At 57.3% G+C, this 20,702-nt stretch overlaps 5 protein-coding genes across 5 annotated transcripts; 2 read left to right on the plus strand and 3 right to left on the minus strand.

Moving 5' to 3' along the window:
• The first annotated feature begins 3,151 nt into the window (after positions 1–3,151).
• B0I36DRAFT_314991 (uncharacterized protein) lies at positions 3,152–5,903 on the plus strand. The gene has a single exon (XM_046152833.1). It carries the CDS (start codon positions 3,440–3,442, stop codon positions 5,519–5,521), a length of 2,082 nt encoding a protein of 693 aa, XP_046017001.1. The 5' UTR covers positions 3,152–3,439; the 3' UTR covers positions 5,522–5,903.
• A 255-nt stretch (positions 5,904–6,158) lies between these two features.
• B0I36DRAFT_428425 (uncharacterized protein) lies at positions 6,159–8,534 on the minus strand (the record flags this gene model as incomplete). Its single annotated transcript, XM_046162458.1, has 2 exons — positions 6,159–7,156; positions 7,220–8,534. The coding sequence occupies 2 exons, from the start codon at positions 8,532–8,534 to the stop codon at positions 6,159–6,161; spliced, it is 2,313 nt and encodes a 770-aa protein (XP_046017002.1).
• Positions 8,535–10,732: 2,198 nt separating this feature from the next.
• Positions 10,733–11,359, minus strand: B0I36DRAFT_345935 (uncharacterized protein; the record flags this gene model as incomplete). Its single annotated transcript, XM_046156407.1, has 1 exon — positions 10,733–11,359. One exon carries the CDS (start codon positions 11,357–11,359, stop codon positions 10,733–10,735), a length of 627 nt encoding a protein of 208 aa, XP_046017003.1.
• A 1,661-nt stretch (positions 11,360–13,020) lies between these two features.
• B0I36DRAFT_359516 (uncharacterized protein) lies at positions 13,021–13,854 on the plus strand (the record flags this gene model as incomplete). The annotated part of the gene is made up of 1 exon (XM_046158142.1): positions 13,021–13,854. The coding sequence occupies one exon, from the start codon at positions 13,021–13,023 to the stop codon at positions 13,852–13,854; it is 834 nt and encodes a 277-aa protein (XP_046017004.1).
• A 1,265-nt stretch (positions 13,855–15,119) lies between these two features.
• B0I36DRAFT_237711 (uncharacterized protein) lies at positions 15,120–20,066 on the minus strand (the record flags this gene model as incomplete). Its single annotated transcript, XM_046149551.1, has 3 exons — positions 15,120–15,497; positions 15,570–19,609; positions 19,928–20,066. 3 exons carry the CDS (start codon positions 20,064–20,066, stop codon positions 15,120–15,122), a joined length of 4,557 nt encoding a protein of 1,518 aa, XP_046017005.1.
• Positions 20,067–20,702: the final 636 nt, after the last annotated feature.

Consider the following 20,702-nt stretch of genomic DNA (forward strand, 5'->3'; position numbering starts at 1 on the left):
GTTGCCCGTAAAGCACAATTGAGAGGAAGGTGGTAGCGTCATTCCAACAAGAGGTACGGTCGAGGTCATCTCTTCGTATGATTCTGACACGCATCAGAAAGGGTTAGGTGGTGAGCACCACTTCTGCCTTTTTGAACCTTGAGCCTGCACGAAAATTTCAAGCGTTGGTCAGATTAAACAGGACAGTTGAGATTCTCTTTTATATCTGGACTGGCTTTTGAGTGCAAGCTGGTGTACGATTTCGTGGAGAGTGGCATTGCCGAGAAAACATCCAATAACGGCAGTGGGCGTGGAGGTCATGCTTATCAAGCCAGTAGAGACGGCGAGCCTGTCCTCAGCCAAGGACTTCAAAGGCTCTGATAAGATGATTGCGAGCCTGTCGGCATCTTGGTCGGCGGCTGGACAAGGAGTGCTGCCGTTCCAGACACAGGAAATAAGCCCTGTCTTGAAGGAACACTATATATCCTGAGGCTCAAGAATGTGGTTCGTCAACATTGAACGAAAACGCGATGCTGTCTCAGGTAAACGAGCCAAGTGTCCAGTGACTTTGATCTTTCGCCACATACTTGTTGGGCTACACGGGCACCCAGGCATTCGAATCGTCGCATGAGCGGTGAGGTTCAGCGACGATGTTGCCTGGAGCACGCTGTTAGCACGCTGTTTACACTAGAAGTGGGCCGTAGGAAACCAGACTCGATCGAAGGATTCCGGCATTGTGCTCCTCACAGGGTCACGCACGCAAGGAAGGCAGACATCAGGTTTACACTATAGTTGTGCTCTGGCGCATTGTCCAGAAATTCGACTGCAGCGTATTCCTCCAACTTCACCCATTGTGCTTATCTGTTGGTGTTTATCTTTTGGCACTAGCAACCATGTTCATGGCCAGTTATGAAGACACGGATCTCTACCTTGCTGCCCAAGTTCCGACGGATGCCCAACAAGCACACGCCATAAAGCGGACGTCATGTCTACGGTGCGAGTCAGGCATACGCGGTCGGGCAATGCGCCAATCTGCTAGACTGTAATGATTCCCCCAGCGCAAGACAAGGACGAGCCACGTGCCGCTTCTCCAGAAAGGCACGCGAGTCGTGATAGCAAGTGGACGTGATACTCACCAGGAGCCGTTACTTGCGAGGTCGATAAGAGGTTGGGGCCATGGTTCGAGATAAAAACGGCCTGCACCTTATCTATGAGCGGAACGTGACGGCCATGCTCGAGGACGCACAGGAGTGGTCATGCTGCATTTTTGGCACGTGGACAGCGGCGGAGACCAATGGCGGGCTGCTGTCAAACTGGAGAGGGTTGCGCCATGGGACGCCCGCGATGGACCATCTGTCGAGACGGCAGCCCATGTGGTGTGGACCCTGACCCGGCCATCTCGAGACATGCCAGACCAAGCCAGCCAGCCAGGCCACGCGATCACCACTCGGCACACGGTTGGGTTGCCGGCTACGACATGGGCGATCACGGCTTCTTGTCCTCCGGTCGCCCGTCTATCTTTGGAAGCAGAGGATCACCTCCTGCCGCCGCTTTGCCTCTTGGTAGGAAGAGCAGCAACTGCAAGAGGCAGACGACTGACTCCATGGATGCCCTGCAGGTGAGGACCCTGCCTGCATGAAGCCATGTCGTGGCTGCTGTGGTTGGCTGGTGCTTCCTGCGCGGTCTACGCGCGACGTATAATACACAGTAGAGGAAGGCCAGTCAGCCGCGCATAGTGCGTGTCTCGGAAGGCAAAGCGAGGCTCTGCACTGCTGACCGCTCGGCTGGTGTCTAACTCACCAACTGACGATTAGCTGAATTGTGACAGGCAAATCACAGGCTCTCCGTTCAGCACTCAACAACTTTCGGGGGGGCAAGGCAACCTTGGAAGTCACGCGAGCCAGCCAGGCCTGTTGCAACGTGGGGAAGGCCCCGCCTGGCCTGACCACCTCCTTATCAGTGGGGACTGATAACATCCCGGCAGGGGTCTGTGCCCGTGAGGTGCCTTCCTTCCGCCGGCCTTCCACGCCGCCCGCCCCCGCTACCGGGGTGTCCTCTCCCCACTCGGCCCCCACCTCCCTGGTCTCTCTTGTCGATCCTCCCCCTCCCCTCTGCTCAAGAACGACCTCGGGAGGTGTACTTGTCTCCTCGAGGTGGCTGTTGGTGGTGTGCGTGCTTGGGCATGCGCAGGTGCCGCGTGATGACTCGCGGGATGGTGTCCGTGCCGGCCAGCGTTGTTCAACACAGGCTTATATATCGAGCAACTCATATCCAGGGCCACACGACAAAGAGCGGACCACGGCCCACCTTGTTTGCACCTTCCAACCCGGCCACCAGATGCTCACAAGTAGTCCACGGACCCGACAGCCCTTCGACTCTGCTCTGTGCTCTGCCTGCCTCTGCTGCAAGAGATAGCGTTCTGCACTTTCGGCCCGGCTGTGCCCTCCCTCAAGACACCCTGACCACCAGCTAGTCCAGTCTCTTCTCGCCTGGTGGTGGGCCGAGCTGACGACCTGCAGCGGGCCCTGGTCTCTAGTCCTGCCTGGTGGCGACCACCAGCCTGACCTCGCCTGCCTTCCTCGACAATAGCCACGCGCCGGCGCCCTGTAGTGTGGCACGCTGGACCCTTTTCGCGTCGGCAAACACGACCCAGCAGGCCTGCCAGGCGCTCCAGAACCCCATCCGGTTTCCATGCACACTCCAGAATCCGACCCTCCAACTCCCGTCCCTTGAGGGAATTCCCTTCGACCCTATTTCTCCAGCTGCGTTTGCTCTGCCTCGCCCAAAATCTTGTTGGACGCACACGCGGCCACAACACAGCAAAAACCCGTCACTGACCCTCTCGCCTGGACCTCTACCATTTGCAATCCAGCTTTCTCTCCCAACTCTGCTCCAGTCCTTGTGGTCAAGCGAGGCCGTTCGCTCGCTGCTTCCATCGCCCCCGTTTGTGGTCCCATTTGTGGGGAACGCGGCAGCACCGACACGCACTACCGGACCATGTCTACCGAATGATCATTGCCCTTGTCGAGATCCGCGCAGCATCTTGTTAGCAGGTCGCCTCGCCTTCTTGGGGCCAACTGCAGCGTGCCTCCCATCCTGGCTCGGAGCCTACCACTACTTCCCTTAGTCGTTGGCGGATCCTTGCGAGCATTGTTCCTGTGGCTTTGAATCCCCACGAACCAGCAACGTTCACAACCCCGCCCTGTATCGCGCCAGCCCACCCCGGCTCTCCACCACCGACCGGGGGCACAGTCTCCACTGCGCCGATTCGAGTCTCCCAGGGTTCAGAGACCCCGATTCGAATACTTTCACCTCCAGCTTCTCACCAACACTGATCCAAAACACTTCCTTGATTGTCCATCGTCGAACCAGAAAAGCCTCCAGAGAATCGGCCGCAATCCTACCCCGAATCCCAGCCGGCGCGGCTGTTTTACAGCTTGACAGACCGTCTACTCGAACAATGTCTCTAGCCAGCAGCAGCTCATCATCCGTGGTCGGCACGCCCGGATCGGCCATGGTTGAGACGCCTCTCACGCCGCCGCTCGAAACTCCTCCTGCAAAAGAGAAACGGCGGCAGAAGTTCTTGCGCGGCATTCAACGGATCGGATCGTCGTCATCGCTAACAAACATTGGCCGCGCTCGTTCCTCAAGCGCTCCGTATGGCACTCGAGGTACCATTTCCTGTGTCAGTCTGGCTGGCACGCCAGCATATGGCCAATTCACCCCTGGCACTCCGAGCAGTCTGATGAAGAGCTACTTTCCAGAGAACATCAACTCCGGCCAGGGTTCACCAGCGGTCGAATTTCCATCCTTCGAAGACTCCGATTCTCAATTGGCTGCGAGAAAGATTATCGGCGGGTCTACCACATGCCTTACCCCAGGCTCTATCGCCTTGCCTCGCGATGTAGTTGCCACGAGATCACGGTCAGCCACAGTTCAGAAGCCTCCCTACGACTTTTGGGCCAATATGCCGGACGAGGTCCGAATCCAAATTTTCGCATACCTGCAGCCAAAAGAACTTGTCCGGGCATCTCGTGTCAGCAAGGACTTCTACAAGTTCGCCTTTGACGGCCAGCTCTGGACCCACCTGGATGCGACTGAGTTCTACCAGGAGATTCCTGCGGAATCTCTCGCCAAGATTGTCGTGGCCGCTGGTCCCTTCATCCAGAATCTCAATCTTCGGGGCTGTCTCCAGATCGAGCATTACGAGCGCGCAGAGGCAGTTGTCAATGCCTGCAAGAATCTCTACAACGCCAGCCTCGAAGGCTGCCGCAATTTCCAGAGACAGACACTGCACGGCCTTCTCAAGAACAATGTCAAGCTGGCCAACCTCAACCTCACCAGCCTGCCTGCTGTCACCAATAGTACATGCAAGATCATCTCCCAACACTGCCCTCAGCTCGAGACTTTGAATGTCTCTTGGTGCAAGCAGATGGACGCACGTGGTGTCCGCATGGTAATTCAGGGTTGTCCCAAACTCCGCGACCTACGGGCAGGCGAAGTCAAGGGTTTTGACAATGTCGAGGTTGCTCAGGCCATCTTTGAGACGAACAATCTGGAACGCCTGGTTCTCAACGGCTGCATTGAGCTCACCGATGATGCTCTCAAGACCATGATCGTCGGCACTGATCCTGAAATTGATATTTTGACGGACCGCCCAGTGGTCGCACCACGCCGTTGGCGACATCTCGACCTGAGCAGATGCACTCGGCTCACAGACGATGGCGTCAAGTCTCTCGGATATAACGTTCCTGACCTTGAGGGATTGCAGCTCAATGGTTGCTCCGCCTTGACTGACTCTGCTTTGGAGCCCATCCTCGCCACCACTCCTCGACTCACACACCTCGAATTGGAGGATCTGGTTGACCTGACCAACGATCTCCTGTCAGAGCATCTCGCAAAGGCACCATGCGCACCGATTCTAGAGCATCTGTCCCTGAGCTACTGCGAAAACCTTGGTGACGCTGGTATGGTGCCAGTGATGAAGCAGTGTGTGAGCCTCAAGAGCGTCGACCTGGACAACACCCGAAGCGGCGATCTTGTCCTAGCTGAGGCTGCTGCTACTGTGCGTGGCCGTGCAGCAAGAACCACCAGCAGCGACTCCCAGCCCAAAATTGGCATGCGTCTTGTCGTTTACGATTGCCAATTCGTTACATGGACAGGAATCCGGGAGGTCCTTTCATGGAACGCCGAGGTTCGCCAGCCGATGCCAGCAACCCAGGACGAAATCGACGCTCCTCCTACTGCTTCCTACCCAACTGAGATTATCGGACTCAAGAGCTTTTATGGCTGGCAGCAAACCGTCGAGCAGCACACCGCTCGTGTCTTAAAGGGCGATTTCGCATCCGCTGCCAGGCTGGAACGCAAGTGGGCTGGCTACATGCAAGCTGTCGAAGAGGCGGGAGCTGGAGGCGCCGGCGTGCGGCGGCGGCGCCGGAGGGCTCGCGAAGCACAGATGCTGCACGCTCATGAGGAGGGTGTCAATTTGATCACAGGCAGGCGCAGAGCCCGAACCGTCGCAGGATCGTGTTCTGTGATGTAAAGGCACAGCTAGCTGGGAGGACGCTCGATGGAATCGTCTTTCCTTCTTTGGGTTCGCTCTCGCTGCATTTTCTCGGCATGTCGTTATGCGATTGGAAGGGTACGGCGTTTTCTGGTGTTCCACTTTTGACTTTTTTTCTCACTTTCACGGACGGCGTTGGCTAGGCACGAGGCGTATGGCGCTGGCATGGCAGGTATCACTGGGACATTGATTTTCACGTTCTTTCCATTTGCAAGCGGAACCTGACGACAAGTTTGAGTCGAGGGACTGCGAAGAGAGTCTGTCGCGCAGTTTCTGCCGCATTTCATGTCAAATAGAGATTCCGGTGACGATAGAGCGCCGCAGTTAGGGCAAGAATGACTACATTTACATTTGTTCTAAATTCCTACATGTGCGATCGGCTGGGGTCTCGTCCTCCATGCTCGACGACGCCTGCTCTCATCATCTTCTCCACATATGAGAATCTCGATCTTCACCGTTCTCGGGCAGGGAGACCGAAACCGGACTGTGCTTTACCTGATTGCATCCCACCAACATTTGGGTCTGTCCGTCTTGTGAGTCTAATCACGGCGATCCGCAGGAGATGCCCGTTTCACTCCTATGTTCGAAGTGGCCCGGACCATGGCCTTGGGTGCTTCTACTTGCTACGGCACTCGTGTTTCATGACAAGCCGGTCAAGCCAGCCGCGGCCCTTTGCGTCGGCGCTGTCGTGCTTGTACAGCCTCTCCGTGTGCTCGACGAGCAGCGTCCCGAAGCGCGACTCGAGCCACTCGGCGACCCACCACTCCCTGTGCTGCCGGAGCCGCTGGGCGCGGTGCTCTGCCGTGCGCGGCGGCGCGGCAGCGTCAGCGGAGGCGGCGAATCTCTGGTAGAGAGTGGCGCTCTCGGGGCTGCTCTCGACGAGCAGGTCGAGGAAGAGGGTGTACCACCTGCGGAGGTTGTCCATGGGCTCCACGAAGCGCCGGTCGTCCGACGGGTTGACGAACTGGTACCCGCCCAGGGAGTGGTGGCGCTGGGAGCAGACGGACAGGATGACGTCCATCATCGCGGTGCCGATGCGCTTTCCGCGGTGGTCTGGGTGGACTATCAGGGTGATGCGGCCGCAGGGGGCGGCGCAGGTGAGGGGCGAGCCGGCGATGCCGGGGCTTAGGACGTCGACCAGGGCGAAGCCGATGATGATGTTGTTCTTGTTGTTGGTGGTGGTGGCATTCCTACGTTTGCGGGCCGCCGAGGGGGAAGAAGGAAGAAGAGACTTGTGCCAGCCTTTTACTGCGACTAGGAAGGGCGCGTCGATGGCTTTTAGTCGGGTGAAGAGCTGATCAAAGTCGGTTTCGGCGACTGGGTTGGTGTCGAGCGTTCTGTGCGAGTCGCGGACCTCGAGATTGTAGATTTCCGCCACGGCCTTCATGTCTGCCTCTGTGGCAGGGCGGAGGTGGCTGGGTATTTTGACGTCAGTTGACATCGCCGTGCCTTCTGACTGAAGCCTGTCACTCGTGGAGGAGGTCGTCGAGTCAGGGACGATTTCTTGTCCAGCTCCTTGGTCGTGTCCTCGCTTAGCATCGCCGCTGTTTGCTCCGGGCATACTAATACCAGCGAAGAACCGGTGATTCATGGTCTTCTTCTTGTCTTCAGGATCTGTAACTTGTTAACTATCGCTGAATTTCGGCAGTCCTCGTTATGTGTGTATGTAAAACCTACGAGTTTCAATATGCGGAAACGCGATCGGCCCTAGTAGGTCGCCCGTCATTGTGTCGACGTCGCAATGCTCGTGATCCTTGTGGCGCTTGATCTTGATGGCGTGATGGCGAAAGTCGCGCGCTGACTTCAGCCAGAACTTGACATATCTCTCGAGCTCAGAGTCGACAGGAAACTCCGCGCCGGAGCCCGCGCTTCTCTGCGCCCAATCACCCCATCCGCGTTGCCGGCATGCATCCCAGTCAATTCGGACAGACGGCATGGTCAGATCGCCGCCTCGAATGTCCGGCTCAAAGGATACTTCGCTTGCGGCTCTGGCGCTGTCCTGGGAAGCGACGAGATCATCGTCTACTTGGTCCCCGTCTTGCGAGTGATGGTCGTCGAGCCCCGTAGTGGCAGCTTGGCTGGCAGTGGTCCATCTCGAGACGCCATGCTGTCCATGTTGTTTCTGTGCGGGCGTAGAATCTCGAAGTGACATACCGTCCGCCGATGGGAGTACCAGTTGTTTCTGCTGCACTCCATCGTCGTGACGCTGAGCCGCTTCAGAGGAAGAATCTCCTTCTTCCTGAGCCTGTCGGTCTTGCTCCTCCTTTTGCCGCTGCTTCTCGCGGGCTCGGTCGAGTGCTGCTTCTTCTTCTAGGTGCCTTGCAGCAGCAGCAGCCGCTCTGTTGCGTTTCTGCTTTTCCAGATTCTTCACAATCCTGGCGCGCATGTCCACAGGCTGTGCGACCTCCTTTACGTTGGCCTTGCTAGTGTCTAGTGGCTCATTATTGGTTGTGTTGTTTGTCGACGAGGAGCCGTGATCACGTCGCTTGTGGACGTGTGATTGTGCTGGTGTCGGCGCAGCCGTGACGGCAGTAGCAGCCGGAGGATCTGCTCTGTTCTCAGTGCTCGCAAGCAGAGACGGGCGCGATACTTCTACAGCCGCATCTCCGGGTTCATGATGGTCTTTTACTATCTCATGTTTAGGTGACCGCGGTGAGGTGACCGTGATGACCTGGTGAGTCGAAGTATTCGACGGCAATTTGGACTTGTCTGCGATCTCCACGGGCTCTAAAACCTTCTTGACTGGACCAGAAGCCCTGGCGGGTGGCGTCCACGTAGCATACGATCCAGGACGAGTGTTCTCCTTGCTGTCCTTGTTCTTCGTCTCAACCGGCACGGCTACTGGTGTTGCCGCTGCCAAAGGCGGTGGTGCTGCTGCTTTGGAGGTAAGACCAGCTGCGGTTGCTGATTCTTGGTTCTCTTGCTGCTGTTTCTGGGCATCATGACTGTCCTGGGGGCCCCAGAAATCGTTGGCTTCTCCCCAGGCCGCCATGTTGCTAGATGGCGACCGAGGTGGTGGAGGATGAGAAGAAGTATGTCAATATAATGATGGTACGTGTTCCTTGGTGGAAATGGTTTGTTGCCGTCTTCAGAGGTGGCTGGAGGGCAACTGCGTCAAAGCGACGTCAACTGATGGCGGATGGTGTTTCGTTTTGGTCAATGATCTGTCTGTGGACAAACAGGGTAGATGGGGATGCCTGAGGAACAAACAGTGCTCGTTTGGTGGTGTTTCCGCGTGCGTATTGGACCGTGGCGGCCGTTGAGAATCAGGCACCGCTTCAGGCACAAAGTTGTTGCTGGGTAACAGCAGACCTCGAGACAGTGTTCAGTCACCGTTAGGTTTGGGCGAGCACAACAATACCTTACTCACGGACTCAACGGCTCTTTGCTGAAACCATGCTTCGTCATGTTGATGTGTATTCACGCACCTGCAGAGTGCAGGACATCTTGAGGTAGAGGTGTGCTAAGACCTTGTCGACAATGCTCATTGTATGAAAATGCAAGTAGTCGTTGATGAAATTTTTAAATGGTTCGATTGTTGCATGCCGCACATTTGCGTGTTCTTCAGCTTATTCCAGAAGGACATGGCGTCCAGCTACAACCCAGAAGGCTAGCAGATTACCTCAGTCCAACATGGAACGTCCAACTCAATTTCTTCATTGCCTGCCTTGCTCGACTGTTCTCGTGTAGGGCAAACATAGACATGATGGGACTAAGCTGTATGTTCTGTGAGGCATGGTCGACCTTTTCCGCTCATGGAGTCTAATGGCCCAACACACAGGACATTAGAATCTTTCATGAGTAGCTTATGATGAAAGTTTGAAGCGGTGATGATCTTTACATATAGCGTAGCCAACTGGAGTGCTGGAGTGGTTGCGCACTTGAACCTAACAGACGAACAGATGTTCTATGTAAAGAGCAATCACTGCTGAACGAAGCGATGGTCGACCTCCAACCCTTTCCATCAACTATCGGATCTCCAGGAAGTGATTGGGATCTCCTCGACTTTCGAGACATGTGAGCTAGGAAGCGCAAAAGTGATGCCCATCAGTATACACTGGGAACTGCTCCACGTATTGCTTCTAGGCACTATCACTTCGTACAATCTTCCTCAAAAGCACTGGAGTTTGCAGTGAAATGTTATTTCAACGAAGCGCATTGGCCTTAGGGAAGTTGCTCAGACCTCATGGCCAACTCTTTCTCGCCACATTACGACCCAATGTAGCCGCCGAAGGTGTGGCATCGCACACTACCATCACAGTGGTTGTTGAAATATCTGCATGCATGCAGCGCGAGCTGCCAACGTAGTTGGCGCCACTTGGCGGATGACACGAGACATTACAGGCCACCTGAGCTAACTCATAAGCCCCGATTGAGAGCTGCTCGGCCGGTCGGCTTGCCCACTTGGTGCAGGCCACATGGCGACGGTGGCCGTAGTGCAGGAACAAATGGAGCAAAGGGTGCGAAGAGTGCCCAGTTGAGGTGATGCCGATCGGACGCAGGAACATGGAGCCTTTGTGGAGAGCGTTTTGTGGTGCACTAGGAACCTGGCTCGGCCTGGCTCGCATGACTGGTATCCTCAGAAGCGGTCTTTTACTGACACCAGAATCGGCTGATGCCACTAGGCCTTGTACCAGCGACTAGCCGTTGTCGCCGTGCCTCGGCGGTTCAAGGACTGGACCTGCATCTCCGCCGCTAACGGTCTTTCCGCCAGTACATGGCTCCAAAGCCGAATCAGACGATGTTGTCGCAAGGGATAGCGTGCCGGCCTTTCCGTCATCATCTTAACTGGACTCTGCCCAGGTGCACAGCCGGAACAGCTTTGCCGGACGATGACTGACGCAGTCTTCACTCTTTGTGCACCCGAGTCTGGTAACTTTGTGGAAGACGTAATGATAATACATGCCATATTGGGAGCCGAGCGGCCGTGCAGCTCGGCCTGCTGAGCCTGCTCGACGCGGGGCTTAAGCTGACTGACGCAGGAAAACCTCCGCCCTGTCAGGGAATAAATAGGACTGGTGACGCTGCTCACGTCAGCGAGTAGCATCGCCAGGCCGAGCAAGAAAAAACCAAGTAATAATCACGATAGCACGGCGTTTAATGGCCACCAGGGCTAGCCTGGACCAGGTGGTAGTTCTTGCGGAGTTGGGAAGCACGTGGCCTAGCAAGAAGGGCCGTAGACGAATACCATCAAATCTGCTTTGGCCCGGTGTTTGCAGATGCCGCATCGACAGTGGATGGTTGATGTCGGTTGCGTGTGGGATCCGTCTGCGGGTGGGTTCTGTGGGTTTGCGGAGCACTGGAGGAGGCGATCACTGGCTGCTGGAAATCTTCAAAGGACCAACCACGCGGACGAGCATTTTGATGGGGAGATATCAAAGGGCGGCAGGCATTGTCGAAGATCGGCTGGCTGGAGAAGCTGTGCCTGGCCTCCCTCGACAACGACGAGGATCCATGGCCGTGGAGCTGGCCAAGCGGCCGCAGAGGTGATGGGAGGATGTCGTCATTGTTCTTGGAAGCTGGAGGAACAAGGCCCTGCCTGGCTGGGTGGCTCTGGGATCTGGGCCTAGCAGGGGGCTGCCCCAGACGAGCCAGGCTTGAGTCGTGCTGCCGGCAACCGAGCTGCAGGGGTGCACAGCTGGAGGCGCGCTGTTCCTTGCTGCAGCCCATGCCGTGGCGGATCGTGGTGTTGCTGGGCAGCAGCAGAGACTCGGTGACGCTGCAGCTGGAAAGCCACAGACCACAAGCCTTTGCCAAGGACCAGGCTGGTCTCACAGGGCAGAGCACTTCAGGGTTGAGCATTACCAGACTCTCCATGCCTGGCAACCTTGGAAGGCAGGCACGTCCTGAAGCCGCTCCTTCTTCTGCTGCTGGTAATTGGGGCCGCCCAGTGCGTGCTGTCCACCGTCAACCACGAACCCACGACGGCTTGCCGTTTGTTGCACGACTTGCACAGTACTGCCAACGCGCAAGAAACCCGGCCAGTGGGAGGTCCCCACGCAGCAAAGTAGTTGCTGGTGCCACGGCAGATCTCCACCACCCGGGCCGCGGGGCAACTGCAACAACACGAGGCCCTCCGCGGGCTTGGCCAGCCACGGCCAGGGGTTGCCCGTGCGATCTGCCCCACCACCGCCGTCAACAACTCGTCCCATCCACAACCATCGCGATCTCTGCCTGACCACCAGCACATCCATCGATCGTCATGTACTCCAGACTTCCTCCGCTGCAGCCAAGTCGGGCCCCTGGACAACAGCAGAACCAGGAGGGGCCCAGCAAGACAACCGAAAGGAAAAACCCATGAGCACACAGTCCCGGCACTTCCAGGTTGCCCAGTGGCTGGCAAGCGCCGTTTCTTTTTCCGCCGTCTCTTTCCACGAGGTTACAGCACTGCCAGCCTCTCTTGTCGCAAACTCAAAGTGCTCGGTCTTCTCCTCCGTGGCTTGCTGCAAGCAGTATCCGCCCGGCAACAGCAGCCCAACGGCCAGACAGCCAATGGCGCCGCTGTCACCGGCGTGCGTTTTGTGTCTCCTCCCTTCACACTAAGCTAGCCGTCAAAAGTCAAGCAGAAGCAAGAGGGGGTCCCTCAGGCCACAAAGAGTCATTGTCCGTGCAGTAGCCAGGCCAGGGCAAGGCAGAACCTGCAGCAGCGGCAAGGTTTCGTGGCACACGCCCAAGTGGAACTTCTGCACACACACACTTTACCACGCAAGTTCGGCGAGCGAATCAGAGTGGGCCAGAAAGTTCAAGAAACACACACACTGGGCAAGGCTGGACTGCAGTTGACAAGGGTCCAGCCAAGGTGTAAGTCGCTCCTGACTGTCACCTCCACGACGATCCCCCATGCAGCGGCGCTCTGTCTTGGCAACGACAATCCTCTCCGTCACCAGGGCCAACCCCAGAGTCCATGGCGTGACTGCCAGCAAACTCGACCCCTTGACCTGGTCCTGCTCGGTGAGCCTCGCATCTGTGTTGCTCGGCTCGACGTCAGTCCACTCCACCACTGCTGTGACCCCCTGCTGGTCTAGAGACAAACAGGCTATCCGCAAGGCGGCCGGCCTTCGAACAGGCCCAGCTTGGGTTCCTCGAGCCGTCCGGAACTAGTGACGAGGTTTCCCACAATTGCTCGATCGGGCCAAGCTGCCGGCGTTGTGCTGGGCCCCGACGCAAAGCCAACCATGCGGATCTCTCTGGCTGGCCAGCCATCACCATGCAGCTCGGGCAGGTTGGGATGTGAGCGATGTCATCACTCCCAACCTCGACAGCCCGGGGGTCTGTTGAGGTCCAACCTCTGAAGCGGGTGAACTTCGAGGCATATAAGCCTGCGGTGCTACGCACACCACACGATATCGTGCCCTCCTCTTCCTCATCAGACCGCGCCTGACAACTCCAGAGTAACTCACTCGCTTCACTCACGTGCTTCCAGTACACCTTCGTTCCAATACACAATCGCTTAGTCCTCCCCAAGCACATCTGTCAAGATGAAGTACGCTGCTGCTCTCGTTGCCATGGCCGGCTCTGTCATGGCTGGCTACCCCCACAACGGCGGTTACCAGGCCACCACCACTGAGGTCGAGGTCACCTACACCACCGTCTGCCCGGCCACGGAGACTGTCACCTACCCTGGCAACACGTACGCTACCACGTACACCACCACCAGCGTCTATGTGACCAAGATCCCCACTGTCATCTATGAGACCGTCCACGGTCCCGATGTGACCAAGACGGAGCACGATGTCGAGTACACCACTGTCACCAGCCTGTGCCCCGTCACTGAGACCAAGACCATTGCGGGCGAGACCGTCGTTGTCACCTGGACCTCGACCTCTACCATTGAGGAGGCCCTGACCAAGACCGACTACGTCCACTACACCGTCACTGAGCACACCAGCACCGAGGTGTACGAGACCTGCCCGGTCACCGTCTACACCACCGTCTCCAAGGGTGAGACCATCTACATCACCGAGACTGGCACCGAGACCTTCTACACCACCTATGAGCACGTCGTGACCGAGACCATTCCCGTCACCCAGACTGCCGAGGTCGATGTCACCGTCACCCACGCTGCTACAAACGGCCAGACCGTGACCGAGTACCCTACCGTCTACGTTACTGTCAGTGGCGTCGAGACTGTCTCCCAGGCTCCCCCTCCTCCCGTCACCGTGGTCCAGCCTACCACCGTCTCGACCTCGGTTGCCATCACTTCTACTCCCGCTCCTGCGAGCACCAGTTCTATTCCTGTCGCCGCCGGTGCTCAGGCCACTCCTGCAGCCGCCCTCCTCATGGGTGTTCTCGGCATTGCTGCTCTTCTGTAAGCAACCCGGCAATCTTGAAACATAGATTGATGTGGGACGTTTTGCAACGACAAAGGACGTACGCTGCGCTGCCTCACGGTAGTCTCGGCGGATGTAATGATCTACGAAGTAACGATTCCTGATGAACACGATTCTCACGGATGATACACTCATTTCTCTACTTCATGAACATGGCGGGGGACAAAAGGCAGAGTTGAGGAGGCAACTTGTATTACTTTTCAATGGCAGGAAAGAACTAGGACCTAACACCATCGGCCACGACGGTCACGGTCCTCGGCGTTTGAGCTTCATGGCAAACTCAAGGATATAATAATCACCACCGTTATTAGTATTACCATATGAATTCATGTACATAGCTTTTTACAATTCACATTTTTACCCACCTTGACTGCCCGTTTTCATTGTCTTATCCGTCATTCCCCGCAAGTGAAAGCAATTCTCGCACCCTCCGGCCCTCCGGCGCCGGACCCAAAGGCGTTTATCTGGTACGAGCTTTTGTCTCCAAAGAAGGAAACAACCACACGGCTGGCTTGACGACCAGCAAGCCAGCCCATCCGTGCAACTCATCTAGCGCCGAAAAAAAGGAAGGCAGGGCCAAACTCTGACAAAAGGGCATGCAACCGACCGAGGCCAAAAGTTAAGGCCGTAGCGCGCGGCCTTGAGTTTGAGGTCGCGCTTCGCACTAAGAGAAAGGAGGGGGATATGCTTAAAAGGGAAAAAATGGAACAATAAGAGGGGCAGGGAGGGCTTGATTGTTGGCCGCCTATGGCAACGAGATAGAGGAAAGTCGACGAGTTTGGGCAGTGATTTAGTTACCCCAATTTTATTGTTCTCAAAGGGCGGCGGCGACGGGAAAATGTACGGCATGTAGGCTCAGCCAGAAACCGCAAATTGCCATCATGTACGAAGTAGAAGCGACTCGCATTTATTCTCTCTTTTCGTACCACATCAACAAAATGACAAAATCCAGACGCGCCCCGGAATATGCATGCAACTGCCGTAAACCTCCAAACCGCCAAACCGTCAACAGAGTAAAAGTATGTACATATGTGGCCTCCAAACATGAATGCTTTTGTAGACTCCCCCGCCTTTTCGCCCGAGCACAAGAACATCCCTGAAAATGCTGCAGATCAAGAATTGAAGCTTTCGTACGACCCAGCGCACGTCTTGCAGGACCTTTCTGCAGCAATGGCGCTATTGAGCTGCACCGTGTGCGAGGCCGGAAGTCTTGCTAGTCACCTCGCTCGGTGGGATGACGGACCATGCTATTCAGTCAGTGCCTGCAGCGCCTGGTTGAGAGTGGCGACCCGCATGCTGCGTCCTCGCTTCAGACCGCTGCCGGCAGGAGGCGCCGGGGCAGGCATGATGGTGGGACTGTCAGAGTCACGCCACCGGCGGAAGACGCTCTTGAGATCCCGAGGCGCTCCCTCAAGGACGACCGTGGAGATTGGCACAAATGGCCGGTCCTCCATGCCAGCTGCGAGGATGGCATATTCCTGCGCAAACTCGAGCGCATTGTGGAACGAGGCATATTGAGATTGCGCTTTGGATCCCACTATGACGTACAGCTCAAAGAAGGCGTCCAGGACATAGATGCCTGTAGCTTGGAGGTCTTTCTGCGAGAATGGGGAAAGCTCGGTGATCTATGCCACGTTGAAGAGTCAATACATGTGTCATTCATGAGCCCAGGGATGCGGCAGAAGACCAAAACTCACCTGCTGCTTGGAAGCACCATCTGAGTGGAACAGCCGGCTGCAATACTTGTCATAGCTTGGCTTCAGGCGCCAGTGGTCCGCAGAGCTAGACTTGGAGCCACTTTCAAAGAGGCTCCAGAAGCCCTCCGACTCTCGACCATCGTCAACCTCGATGAGCTCACCAGTTAGCGCATAGTCCATCCCTATCAGACGTGCGCACCCCAGTTCATCGACGTTGCTGCCCTTGCCCTTCCACAAGAAGCACTTTCCGCCCTTGGCCACAAGGTACGGGAACCCAGAGCACAGACTCGTTGGGGCGTAGTCAACCTCGTCAAAGACGACCTGTCCAAGATATCTTCGGCCACAGAACATATGAGGCGCCAGGGAGTCGTCCTTGTTCCCTGTTCCCCTCTGAGTGACAATGATGCCGCCAAGCGCTTGGATCAAGCCGGCCGTCTCCCTACCCTGCTGAAGCTTGACGAGAGTGCCACCAAGCTGTTTGGCCTCGCGTGCCACAAAGACGGAAGCGTCCTCAACAGCTGCTGCGGGTACTTCGTCGCCCACCCAGAAGTACACCTCGGTGTTCTTCCATCCAGCATCAGACTGAAATGTGTGCGAGCATAGGTACATGTCCTGGTCAAACAGTGTGTGCTGATGATGGCTGGGAACGACCGATTTCCTTCCGTCTGCAGAGAATTGGAATAGATGAGCCGCCAGCGTCTTCAGCTTGGGCGGTGATGTGCTTGGCCGCTCCATCAGGAGCCCAGCGACATCCGCTCGGTAGTCACGATCACCTCTCTTTGGACCAAAGAAGTCCTGGATCAGGCTTGTAAGATCCGACGCTTGCTTGTTCGGAGACGGCAACGGTGAATCAACCGTAAGGCTAGGCGTCTTGCTGGGGCTAGGCAATGGCCTGGAAGGAAGTTCCCGCTCCAGCGGTTTAGGCGTGGAGGGAGCTGACGGCAAAGGGCGGGCGCCGAATGGGCGAAGAGGCTTGGGTGCATCAGGATGTGTGCTCAGATCCTCAATGACTGGCCTCGAAGGCTCAGGCAATGGCCGAGGGGGTCGACCAAGAGCTGGTGACGGGGGTTGCGATTTCTGGAAAGCCGGGCTGCCCAGTGCCTCGAAGCTTGGCTTCGGCCTGACGGGTGGCTGTGTCTTGTCTGGACCAACACTAGAAGGCCGCTCGAAGCTCGGCTTTGGCTTGACAACTGGTGAGGAAGCAGAAGGCTGTCTTGTCTCCTGCTTTGTAGGTGGCTCAATGATCTTCGGGCTTGCAGGCTCGGCGTTGTCCAGAAACCTTGACATCCTCTGCATATTAAGCTTTTTGGGTGAGGCGGCTGGGGACTCGACCTCGGCGGGCTGAGTGGGACTTCGCAATGGAGCAGGTTGGGTTTTCTGAGCAGCAGCCGCTGCTACTTGGTTGAAGATGCTTCTTGTTCCCGCGGGTGCTTTGTCCATAGCGTTTATGCTCGGCTTAGCGGGTAAGTTACGAGCCTCAACAGGCATGGGTGATGATCTACCTTCTTGCGCAGAAGGTGTAAGCTGTTTAGCCGGTTCAGGGACTGGGCTCGTGGGCTTTGCGGCTGGCTCAGCGGGCTCAGCTTGAGTTGAACTTGACGCCGCAGCAGACGTGGGCGCTTTTCTCTTTGGTCCGCGTGCACGGCTCTTCGTCATGTGCGTCAGCTTTGGCCCGGATCCAGCCTCATTGTCATTGACCTGTGCCGCTTCAGTGGGCTTTGCGGCCGAGCTCGATGTTCCAGTAGGTGCTCCTGATCCAGGAGGTCCCCGAGCCAGAAGTCCGGCTAGAGCTGGGTTGAAACGGTTCGCAAGAGCGCTGCCTCCCACTTTGCCCTGCAGTCTTCCAGGTGCACTAGCCTCTTTCTGCAAAGATGGTACGACTGGGGTCGAAGCGGTGGTGCTCGAAGTTATGCTTGAAGTTTCGCGCCTCAAAACTGGCCCTGGCCTATCATTTACCGTAGCTGCGGACGCGGATGCGCTGTCCTTGAGCTCGGCTTCTTTGTCAGGCTTGTCAAATGTCCTCGCGCCTCTGGACAAGGCCCTGCTGCGCAAGATGCCCTCTGGTAAGGGCTTCTCGCTGGCTGTGCTATCGTGTCGTGTCACGCCACGGCCCTGCGCCTGGATGTCCTTGAAAGACTTCTTCTTGGCTAGGATGGCATCCTTAAACTCATCCTTGCGCTCAGTCTTCTGGGGTCCTCCTGTGATAGACAAGCCAGCCTTTCCCCGCAGAATATTGTCCTTGAGGACATCTGGGGCTTTGTAGTTCTGTGTGGTTGTTCTACGCAGGTTTCCAAAAACATTCTTGAACTCTGGCTCCGAGCTCTCTGTGGCAGATGATGTGCTCGGTGTCTGGCGGTGCTTCAGTGTGGTACGGAAATCCTTCTTGGGGGGAGTCTCCGGCTTAGGTTTGACTGCTAGCTTTGCGTCGGACGAGGCTGCGTCCACTGCCGGTGCAGCAACAGGAGTAGTCTGTGGCTGTGCCGGTTGATCTAGTTTCTTAGGAGTGCTAAATGTCTCCTTCGGCGTGCTGATGGGGGTTGTGTCTTTTGGCTTGCCAATGGTGGCCGCCCGCTCACGCGCCCCCGTAGGCGTCGGTTGCGAGGAGCGCAGTGGATAAGGTGCTGCCGTTGTGGTGGTGCCGAGAGCAGGGGGCTTCATAAGTCCTCCGATGCTGACTTGGTGCTTGTGGCCGGCCCCTGGCGGACGTGCAGGCTCCGCTTCTGGGTTTGCAGCTCTCTGAGCCTTGGCCTTTTGAATGTCCGCCATCCACGCTGGCTGGCTCGTGGCTGATGTCTTGGGCTTTGGCGACTCGGGCTTGTTAAGGGCAGTCTCCAGCCAGCTAGACTTGGTCGGACTCCATCTCCGCTGATCCATCGTCTTCGAAGGGCTGACGGGGAGGGCAGCATCGTTTTCCACAGGTTCGGGCTCTGGAGACTTGCTCTGTGCCTTTGGGGCTGTGTCAATCTTTGGCAGCGTGGCATCGCTGTCGAACACCTTGTCGTGAGCGCGACTGGATGTAGGGCGGGAAGACGGCTCGGCGGAGTTATCGCGGCTCAGACCGTTGGAGTTCTCCCTAGTGCTGCCATATCCAGTACGAAGGGCAGGCTCCTGCGCACCGCGATTTGCAGCTACCGAGTCTGCCCGTTGCAGACCGGTGGGTGACCGCACACTCCAGCGCTTGTTGACACTGTCTGACCTCTTCATCATGGCGCTTTGCACGAAGCCGCCCATACCCTTTGTTGGCGATACTGGCCGATCTCGATCCACTCTAGTGGGCGAGGACCGCCCCAAGGCTGGCGGAGACTTCAGGGGCTGGTCGTCAAAGTCAGGTTCCCCCTGTTCCTCCCTCATCGGAGGGTCCAGCTTGGGGGTGGAGAAGGGCGGTGCCGGTGAAGGTGCGTTCCGAGATAGTGCGGGCGATGCCATTGGGCTGAATGCTTGCGAGCGAGGTCTCTCGGGCGCCATCCCAGGAAGTTGGCTGGAGGCGGTGAACACATCTGCCCTTTGGTCGTCCTCAACTTGGTTCCGACGGTACGCGGCCGAGTTGGCACCACGGTCAGCAGTTTGGCGGAACCATGTGGGGTCCTTCGCAGATAGTGCAGATGCTATCTGGTCTCTGGAGGGGGTTTCAGTCGCGGAAGCAGGCTCAGCTGATGTGCTTGAAGAACGGGCAGCGTTCTCCGTAGCTACCATTGAGAGAGGTCGGCTCCGTGACCCATGCTGAGACGGTGGCCGCCGCTGCTGCCATGACAAGCCTCGTGCTGAAGAAGCGCTGCGAGTCGGAGAAGTCTGCCCGGCTTGTTTGAAGTCAGACGCGGAGTCGAGGGGCGCGTCGTTCTCCTTGGTGGGCGAGGTAGACGCCATGTCGTCGATGATGGAGCGGGATGGCAGGGCGCGAGGGGAGCCGTTCGTGGTCGGCGGCTCAAGTACAGGCGAGGAATTCAGGTCGAGCTGCTGCGAGCGACGATTCACTCTTTGAGTTGAGGTTGGAGGGGTGTTGGCGGGGGACGACTTTTCGGGGGATATTGAGCGGGCACGTTCTGCGAGGTAGGCGGGTTCTGTGTCAGCAATTGGTTTGGTTTTTACAGTCCGCTAGCTACGAAGCTGGCAGGACGGTTATCTTGAGTGCCTGTATAGGCTTGTTCGCCAGCCAGCACGCCACCAAGCGCGATATAATCGGCCATGTAAACAACAGTTGCCCGCGGCGGCGGTGATAGAGTTTGGCTAGTGTACCGGACGACGGCTGCGAGGCACAACTTTCCAGCACGACCTAGCAGAACAATATATCGTAGGTGAGGGGCAGAGGAGGTGTTTGCTCGGTGATGCTCGTTCTGGTTGAGCTGAGAGCGGATGCTTACCTCTGCGCCGGGCCTGGCGTTCCTTCTTGTCCTGGAGGATCTTCTCCTCGAGCTCTCTGGCACGCGCCTCGTCGTCGAGGGTGCTGCGCTCGCCGAGTTCCTTGACCTGCTCGAGGAACTTTGAGACGTCTTCCGACATGGCTGAATACTGGGAGAGGAGGTATCTGGGTTGAGTGGTGGAGGATGCCAGGGCCGTCGGGCAGCTTGGGTGGGCCGCTGAGGGGGGTTTGTTTTTGTTTATGCTGGTGGGAGGAGGAGGTTACGAGGAGCAGCGGCCCTGGACCTTGCAGGGTGACGGGGTGTGGTGTGGGTTCCACGACGTCGGCCGGCGGCGGAAGCTCGAGAGCGCGGGCGGCCCCGGCGCTGGCGCCAGGCGATGAGGCGGGCAGGGCAGGGCAGCTCCAGCAGGGTGGGGGCCCGCGTTAATGCCGTGGTGGGTGCTGGGCGGGCACGGCGCTGGCCAGAATCCCTACGGACGGCAGCAATGCAAGGCTGCAGGCGTGTGCCCTGTATCAAGCGGATGCGTGCGTGTTCTTCTGTGCTGGTGCTTTGTCGGACTGGGAATGGCATGAGACAGTCGGTGATGCTCAAGGATGAGTGACCTATGCCAAGGTTGTTCAGGGCTGCTACATACAGTGACGCAGTGCGCACCTCCAATGTGGGACTCCCAGGAGGGATCCGCCACGGCAAGAGCTCCCGTGGCCCCAACTTATATCGCCGTTTCTTCGTGATATTAGACATCGTCGCCTTGCGAACCCGATGCAAACAACGTTTG

The sequence above is a fragment of the Microdochium trichocladiopsis genome (assembly GCF_020744255.1).
Source record: "Microdochium trichocladiopsis strain MPI-CAGE-CH-0230 chromosome Unknown B0I36scaffold_2, whole genome shotgun sequence".
Classification (NCBI taxonomy): domain Eukaryota; kingdom Fungi; phylum Ascomycota; class Sordariomycetes; order Xylariales; family Microdochiaceae; genus Microdochium; species Microdochium trichocladiopsis.